The 10,000-nt window shown below is 35.9% G+C and overlaps 1 protein-coding gene across 1 annotated transcript in view; it reads right to left on the bottom strand.

The window, feature by feature from the left end:
• LOC106882255 (hypoxia-inducible factor 1-alpha) overlaps positions 1 to 10,000 on the bottom strand; it is a 44,195-nt gene that overhangs the window by 10,477 nt on the left and 23,718 nt on the right. The window contains exons 8-9 of the mRNA XM_089355570.1: positions 8,224 to 8,362; positions 3,202 to 3,243 (exon numbers count right to left, since the gene is read on the bottom strand). Coding sequence (XP_089211696.1) covers positions 3,202 to 3,243; positions 8,224 to 8,362 — 181 coding nt within the window. The remainder of the gene's footprint in view (positions 1 to 3,201; positions 3,244 to 8,223; positions 8,363 to 10,000) is intronic.

The raw sequence follows: 10,000 nt of genomic DNA, 5'->3' as shown, positions 1-10,000 counted from the left end.
CAACAGTCCGGATACTTATTGGTCAGACCGCGTATATATATATATATATATATATATATATATCAGATATACTCACATACATACATATATATATATATATACTCGCACACACATGTATACAAATGTATATATATGTTCGTATGCGTCTATGTATGTTTGCACGTGTGTTTGCATGTATGTATATTTCGTATTTCGTGTTTGTTTTTTGATTGCAAGGCCCCCCCCCCCCCCCAACCAGCGGCTGTGCAAACGTTCTCGTTTTATTGGAGTTGATGCAGTTCACTGTTGACACAAGATTTGCATAGTTTGATCCTTGAAAGCAAAACAAACGAAAAATAAACAGTGACAATGGCGAGCAAAAGTGATAGGCCCAATGAAATAAATTGATCTTTTGGATGTAGGGCACTAATAACCAAATTAACATTGGTCTTTTACTTGTTTCAGTCATTAGACTGTGGCCACATATGGGCACAACCACGACGGGTTTAATTCTCAAAGTTGAACCCCAGTACTTATTCTATCGCTCACTACGTATACGTAAACAAACCAACACTGGTTATCAAGTGATGGAGGGATACAAACACAAACTCAAACACACACACACACACACACACACATACACACATGAATACAACGGTTTCCTACATAGTTATAGTCTACCAAATTTACTCAGAAGGAATTGGTCGGGGCTTATAGTAAAAGACACTTGCCCAAAGTGCCGCACTGTGGTACTGAACCCGAAAACAAAGTGCTTGCAAAGCGAGGTTCTTAACCACACAGCCATACCTGCGCCTATATTGGTATGCTTTTTCTCATTCCATAGTCATGAATTAATGTATCCTTTACAGAACATATTATATAATTCAGCTTAAAACATTTATAAAAACAGGATGTTATAAATTCTCAAACGCAGGTTGCCAATGGTTGAAGAGATCGAGTGTGTGTTGTGTGGTTGTGGAGTCTATTCATATATTTGTTTAAAAGATTTTATCATGACTAATGTGTAAATTTATTCATATGTGTACCCGCTATTGCTTAAATAAATAAATATATATACATATATATTCATATCGCATAGACCTTTTCTATACCATAGGAACTACAATACGTGAAAAATATCGAAATTTCTACAAAGAAAATCGCATCTTTTTGCATATAACAATGGAAATATTAAACCCACTTCAACTAGATGTTGCAATTTATACTTGAATAAATATGAATAATTAAAGTGCTAAACGTGCAAACAGAACTGCTCTTCATTTATTTTTTATTATATTTTCAGATTTACTAAGTTTTACTTTCACATATTTCAGCTGCATAAATGTATCACTCTATCACACTGAAATAAGCACCACTTAAACATTAAGAAAAGAAGCTATTAAAAGAGCTTCAACGATTTTAGCTGCATTCTCTTTCTCTCCTCGTCATAGGACAGCTCCTTCAAAAGATACACTTCCCAGGTACAGATTTTCCACTTTGCGTTCTATAAGTATTTGACAACAGTTGAGCTTCAAGCCATAGAATTTAAATTATCGATTCTTTACAGAAACTGTTGGTAAGGCCACATCGAAACATTACTATTGGAGCATTACTGATATGTATGTATGTATGTATGTATGTATTCGTAAGTCTATGTGCACGCACGCATATATATGTGTGCGTGTGTGAGCGCAAGTCAATGTGCACAGACACACACATATATGTGTGTATGTATATATACACAAACACTCGTAATGCATACATAGACATGTATATATATATATATATATATATATATATATATATATATATATATATATATATATATATATATATATATACGTGTGTGTGTGTGTGTGTACATGAATATTTTCATGCATACAAATAGATTTACATACACATAAAAATTTGTATATACAGATATATTCATACACATATACGCATATAAAGAGTGTACATATGCGCTGCGCGTGTGTATGTGAAGACAGTCGTTTGGTGTAACCGTTAAAGCGTCATGTAGAATGCATTACAATCTCTTTCCAGTTCTCTGCATTCTAGGTTCAAATGCTGGCGATGTCCACATTGCCCTTCATCCAGGTCGAAGGGATTGGTTTTGTAATGAGAGAAAAATTTCCTGTCTTAGAAATGGATTATCACAAATAAAGCGTTCAAGTCTGAGATTCAGATTCATTAAGATTAACCTGAGGCTCAACATCTATAATTCAGATTAGTTAGAGTAAGCTCGTTAACTACTTATTCAATAAAAGTGATCATTAATTATCAAAAAATGAAATGCTGTATATTTCTTCAATCAGTTCTCTGCTTATATTAAACAATAAAGAAAGCCTGGTTTATGAGTGAAGTGTATCAATGTGTATAAATGTTTCATTTTTCTCACGTTTAGCAGTTTATGGTTTAATGCCCATGTGCAATAGTAGCAGTCTATGTTTTAGAGCCTTTTGCAATAGTAACAGTCTATGGTTTAAAGCCCATATGCAATAGTAGCACTCGCTTTTACTCTCTTTTACTTGTCTCAGTCATTTGACTGTGGCCATACTGGAGCACCACCTTTAGTCGAGCAAATCAACCCCAGGACTTATTCTTTGTAAGCCTAGTACTTATTCTATCGGTCTCTTTTGCCGAACCGCTAAGTTACGGGGGTGTAAACACACCAGCATCTGTTGTCAAGCGATGTTGGGGGGGGGGGACATACATACATACATATATATATATATATATATATGGGAGAATATACAAATAATAACAACAGACGAGGACAGGTGGTGTAAATAACAAAAGTATATATTAGTATGACGCTCGGGAATACGGAAAGTCTTTGACGTTTCGAGCTACGCTCTTCAACAGAAAGAATACGGAGACAAGGAGAAAAACACGGAGAAAAAAAAATTGAATAGTGTTCAGTCAACGGACGGGCTTCTTTCAGTTTCAGTCTACCAATTCCACTCACAAGGCTTTGGTCGGCCCGAGGCTATAGAAGACACTTGCCCAAGGTGCCACGCAGTGGGACTGAACCCGGAACCATGTGGTTCGTAAGCAAGCTACTTACCACACAGCCATTCCTATGTTTTAAAGCCTATATGCAATAATAGCAGTCTATGGTTTAAAGTCCATCTGCAATAGTAGCAGTCAGTAATGTAGTTTATCAATTACTCAGCTAATTGAAGAAATGATGAATGTATTAAAGAAAAGAAACACATTTACCATTCGTCTGAAGGTGAACATGTTTCGTCATTTGCAAAAGAACTGAAATATAAAAGAAAATGAATAACAATAAAAACATATCCCTAAATATTCATTTCTTTCATAGGTACAAGAAAATATATATTGGGAGGGGTATTAGCCGGTCAAATCGACCCACTTATTGACTGGCACTTTATTTTATCGACACTGGAAGGATGAACAGTAAAATTGTCTCTAAAAGGGTTTGATCTCAGGCCGTAAGAATCAGAACGAATACCACAAGTTATTTTTTCCCGATGCTTTACCGATTCATAGCCGTCATTTCTCTAAATAATAGTTTCTAATTTAAGCAAAGGCCAGCAATTTTCAGCGGAGGGGTAGTAGTCGATACCATCGACCCCAGTACTAAACTGGTACTTTATCGTTATCGACTCCAGATAAGGTAGTGAGCTGGCAGAATCGCTAGCACGCCGGGCAAAACGCTTAGCGGCATTTCGTCCGGCCCTACATTCTGAGTTCAAATTCCGCCGAGGTCGACATTACTTTTCATCCTTTCGGGGTCGACAAATTAAGTACCAGTCGAGTGCTGTGAGTCCCCTCCCCACAAATTCCAGGCCTTGTGCCTATAGCAGAAAGGAATATTATTGACTCAGGAGGCAGGAATAATGGGATTTGAACTCAGAATATAAAGAGCTGGGATAAATTCCTTAAGGCATTTTATCCGACGCTCTAACGATTCTGCTTATCCACCAACATAGAATTATAATAAAAATTTTCAATTAGAATATAATAAATAAGTTGATTTATTATATTATAATAAAAATTAATTATTTTATATAATAAGAAAAATTAAATTGTTATTTTAAAGAGATTTAAAATTTTGGCACAAGGCTAGCAATTTTAGAATAAAGGGTAAATCAATTAAATAGACCCCAGTGTTCAAATGGTTCTTATTTTATCGACCCCAAAAGAACGAAAGGCAAAGTCAACCTCGATGGAATTTGAACTCAGAAAGCAGAGACCGACGAAATCCTGCCAAGCATTCCACTAGTTCGTCGCCTTAAATTACAATATTGTAATGAAAGACAATTAATTATATCATGATAAAAAATTGAAATTATACTTGAAAATATTCCAGAGTGTAATTAATTATTAACTTCAGATAAATCAGTTATCATTATATCGTTGTAATCTGGAAATAAACTAAGAAATGATTTGAGAATCCCAAAGACTTCCCTTTTGTTTAAATGGCCAATAAATTTTTAAAGATTTTTGCTGTATCTTCATATAGTTATGTAGTTTGTACTTGTTTAGTCCCAAGTTAGCGCTGATCATACAAACCTGTGATGTAAAGTTTTTCAGGAATGAAAATTCATTACAGGAAAGCCTTTTATTCATAATGTATATTTAGGACTACATTATATATTGATAGGCTTCAATCTACTCAAAACACGTAAGGTGGTGAGCTGGCAGAATCGTTACTGCCCCGGACAAAATGCTTGTCGGTATTTCGTCTCGACTCTACTTTCTGAGTTCAAATTCCGCCGTGATCGACTTTGCCCGTCATTTTTCTTTTTTCGAGATCGATAAAATAAGTACTAGTTGAGCACCAGGGTCGATGTAATCGACTTACCCGCTCCCTCGAAATAGCTGGCCTTTTGCCAAAATATGAAAATAATATTTTTATAAAGCTTACTCAGTGGAAGAAAGCAATGCCTGTGATTCATTTCAAAGCTTAAAGCGTAAGTATGAGGAAAGAAGGAATTATTCTCAAACCTGAGACCTGTTTCGAATGGCTGCAATATTATAGACGTCGCTAAAATGTACCTAGGCATTTTGTGATAACGTTATACTGGACTATGGATTACATAAAGTAGAAGTCACTCAGTTACGGAAAGATCTTTTGCTACGTTAAGATTCATTTGTATTAACGAGAAACAAAGGAGTCTGATTTGTAAGTTCTTAATAAAGAACAAACTAAGAGGAGTGCTGAAAAGTTCCTGGCTTTAAGGGTGTCGCAAAAGGCTTGGTTAGGGGCCCAATCTTCTGAGTTCTTTTACAGAGCTTAGAAAACCTGAAGGACCGCTACGATAAGTGTATGAATCTGAGAGGGGAGTATGTGGAATAAAATCATAATTAACTGATCTTCCTGTATTTTTCTTTCAACCAAAACCCGGAACTTTTCAACACACTTCGTATAATGAATTCGTAAGTTGAAATTTTTCTTGCTAATCTTACGATTTGTTTAAAAACAAGTCGTTCATATTGAAAATCACAGGAATAGACACAGTTGTGAAGATAAAATATTCACTTCCTTATACATGTTTCTATAATTCGATGCACCTCGGGTTCAACGTTACTGTGATTGCAAAATCTGGAGCGTCTCACCAGCTGCGTGTGTTTGTATACATGATAGTATATACACATTCATGTATATCCATACATATATGCACACACACACACACACACACACACACACACACATATATGTATATATGTCTACACGCACACATGCACACACACACACACGCATTTATGAATTTGTGTTGCAAGATTAAATCTGACCAATGGGTGTCTATATGTTTTATGTTTTGAGTTGACGATATAAATCGATGCATTGTGCCTTGATTTCAAAGCGTATCTTAAATATCTTAAAACTCTCCAGCTCCTTCTGTGTTGAGCTGCATGCATCCAATCACCCAGATTCCTATTTCCAATCCATTCTTTGATGTTGTCAGTTCATAGACGCATTTGACTGCTTTCTCTCTTTCACTTCATACTTTTTGTCCAGATTGTCTAAGGGAATGACTCATGAAGCACTGTATATCAAACTGTACTAGTTTCGCTCACTAGACTGTGGCCAAGTTGCAATACGGTCTTCAATAGTATATGAAGATATTTTCTTAAGTGACTGTTTTATCAACACGCCGGAGACACAGCACAACATTTCTTGTGGTAGCTTCAATCGGAAAAGAAGCGTACAGCTTAGTATGATAAGACGGTCTTCAGTTTTTCTCCCCTCATGAGATTCACAAAATCATTTAATTTTTTTCCGGCGATAGGGATTTCCGAAATGATGGAAAATATTTCATATAGAATGGAAATAATAAAAAGAAATCAAACAAATTCTTGAAGCAGCTGACAGCAAAAGTATGTTTCTGAAAATATTAATTTTGCTTTGTGAATTCCTGTAGGACTTTTTGCTGAATACGTTCCCTCTGTAGATTCGAAGAAATAGTTCTGTAAAATATATGTGCGTTACAGTAGATCTGTCTATCTATCTAGCCGTGAATCCATTCATCTATCTATCTATCTATCTATCTATCTATCTATCTATCTATCTATCTATCTATCTATCTATCCATCTGTCTGTCTGTCTGTCTGTTTGTGTCGCTACCTCTTTACTTCTCTCTCCCTCCTTCTCTCTCCCTTTATATATATTTGCATATACATACATTACATACATATATAAATCAAAACATGCACTCAGGTAAGTATACACACACAAACACGGACACAGACACACACACAGACACACACGCACGCACACACACATACACACACACACAGACACACACGCACACACACACACACACACACACACACACACACAAACACACATGCATACACATACATACATATGCATACATCGTTACTAATCAAAACAAGTTTTAGCAAAATAGAAAAAAATGAAGTTGAAAATGCGCAAAGAATACATGAAGACATTATAAGCTAATCCAAATTGATTAGTTGAGAATGGTCACATGGTTTTGTAAGGGAACTTTCGGACAGTTTTCTTTTGCGCCTGCGTATTAAAGTCATGTGAGAGCCGCGCAGTAAAGTCAGGTCGAAGTCTTTGCTATGTAGACATGTCATATGACGACACTCAGAACAATAGCTGCGAAAGGTGAAAGTTGCGTTCGAATTTAGGACTGTTGAAGTTTTTTGATAATGTCCAGTAGCCGCATGAGCAGCAATTATTTTACTTAGCCATGGTACTGAATTTATCGAACCCGAAAGGATGAAAGGCAGAATTTGAACTCAGAACGTAAAGACAGACGAAATACCGCTAAGCATTTTGCCTGGCATGCTAACGTTTCTGCTAGCTCGCCGCCTTATACGATTTATATGTTACCTAACATCTCTGTCCGTCAGGTTGACCATATCTCTACGTCTGAAAAGTTCATTCAAAGCATGTACTGGGGGTCTTGTTTTTTTCTTAAGTAATGCTGGTAGTTGTCTATCCAACATGTACCTTCTCTCCGATGGAATGAGTAATGTCGATATTATGTCATCGCATGTATTCTCAAATGTAAAGAGGTGGAAAAAATCCGTAACCTCCTCGCGAAATAATTTCTCCATTGCTTCGACAATTTGAAATACTTTTCTTATCGGCTTCGCATGCATACAAAATAATGTTGAACTCGCTGGGACTTGAACTCAAAATGCAAAGAGTCATAAAGATGCTGCAGAAATTCTTGTCCAATGCTTTACCAATTCTGACAATCGATCACCTTATAATTATAGCCGTGTTGTATAACAAAACATGCATGAATTTTGCATATTTGTTTAACAAAATAAGAAGTATTTACATACCCTCATTGTATTATTTTATCTTTAGTGATTTCAGGGAACACGGAGATGAGGGAAGAAGATGCTGAATGTTCTAGCATGAATCTTAGACACTGTAAATAATCATGAACTGTACTGGCGAAACAGACAATTACCGGACATCGAGTCTTTATTCTTTAAAGACAGTCGAGAAATTCCGAACATGCTTTCTGAAAGATCAGTGTTGAAAATATGAATACAAACATAGTTTGTAGCCAATAAACTACCTGCTGTCCTCTTTATTACTGAACATAACACATTTCAGTAATAATTCAAATTGTTATCTATCTTGTTGGTAGTTTCTGATAATGAACAGTGTGGTTCTGTCTTAGATAAATAGTGAATGGAAAAGATTTCTGAGGGAGAGAGAATTACAGTGGTTTAATAATGGAGTAGACATGGAAAGAGTAAAAAGTTAAGATAATAACCTACCTTAATGTAATATCAAGAAATCTGCCATTGAAGTCGTGTCTACTAATGTATTGAATCTGCGTTGTCTCAGCAAATATAGATATTTCCTTATAAAGAGGTTGAAGGACGGGTTTAAGAATGGCAATGAGCCAAGTCTCCTCTGGCAGTAAAACGGATAATAATAATAAAAAAAAGATGGTAATAATTATAGTTGGTGACTAATACTAGACAGTCAATAATAAGACTAAAACTAATTTCACATAACTTACATTGATGAATGATTGATATTTACATTGGCTGTCATATTTCTCACTGTTAAATGATAATTTGATCTCAGTAAAGAATGGAGGATGTGCTGCTAAACAATGGCGTCTAATTACCGTCGAGAGACGCTTCTCCATTTTGCTGAAATTCCGCACTGGACAATATTCTCTCTAAAAGAATTACTTCGTTATTATAGTTTCCTTTACATATCTACTTAAAGTCATGATATTTCCTAGCATCTATTTCACAGTATCAGCTATAAATGGCGATTACTACATCCTAAGGAGCAATAGTGCCAATGTAAACTAATCACAACTCATAAAGCTGGCACTGTGTAATTATATTTTGCCTGTAAATTCAATCATCTCACCCTGAAATCAGTCCAACTCTTTTATCTTTCACTCCTTGAATTTTCGTTCAGCTTCTTTGTTTCACGTACATACATACATGCATACATACATACATACATACATACATACATACATACATACATACATACATACATACATAACTATGATAGTAATATAAATAGACGCGCTGAACAATGATTCTACTACAGAAAGAACGAAGAAGCTACGAGCTGTTGACCTTACATAAAACCATGGAGTATAGAAAGGTTAAATTGTCTAATGAAATGCTGGCGAGTCAAGGAGAAGGTCTCTATATGGTCGCTCGATCTGAAAGAAATAACAACCAAATCTCTCCAAAAATAACTCTGTCTTAAAGAGATGAACAGACTATACTTCTGGGTAGGGGAAAGCATGTGATACTTAGTGGCTGACTGTCTGCTATCATTGTTCAACTCAATCAAAACAGACATGAGGGCAAAACAAAATGAACGTGCAGAACTAATTATGACAAAGATAATTTCTGATTAAATATGAAATAAAAAACTGCTTTCTTAACAAAATGTATCACAAAAATATATTTAGGGTGAGTCTCAAAGTGGTAAATAATGGTACGTAATATATTGGCTTAAAAAAACTCCTTGGGGTATTAAAAGTCGAAGACTACCTGCTGGACTTGAACCGTTTTTCCTTACAAAGGGTTTTAACGCAATGCATTGGTTTCAAGGCCAGTAATTTCAAGGAAAGAGAAAAGTCAAATTCTACACCCTTGAGTGCTCAGCTAGTACGTATTTTATCGAACTCAAAATGATGACAGGCAAAAATACACTTTGGTGGAATTTGAACGCAGAACCTAAACGACCAAATACCGCTGCGTATTTTGTCCGATGTGCTAATGATTCTGCCAGCTTGCCACCCTTTTCATAATACAATATATTACATACTAATACCTATAGATCTATCTTCTCCCCGATTCAATAAGATTGTAATAAGATCCTGCAGTCTTGCCAGGAACTGTAGTGACGGGCGAAGTGGGAGTAGGGAGAATGACGGGCAAAGGAAAAAATTGATCGTCAGCATCAAAGAACATGTATATCGTAAGGGGGTGTCTCAAGTAATCTCGACAGCTGTGGAAGATGGATGTACACACAATCAGAAGCTAAACAGTCATGTCAGCAGTCAGTAAG

This window comes from Octopus bimaculoides, chromosome 7 (genome assembly GCF_046866305.1).
Source record: "Octopus bimaculoides isolate indiv1 chromosome 7, ASM4686630v1, whole genome shotgun sequence".
In the NCBI taxonomy this organism is placed as follows: Eukaryota; Metazoa; Mollusca; class Cephalopoda; order Octopoda; family Octopodidae; genus Octopus; species Octopus bimaculoides.
The sequence above is the reverse complement of the archived record's forward strand: the minus strand, read 5'-3'. Positions and strand labels throughout refer to the sequence as shown.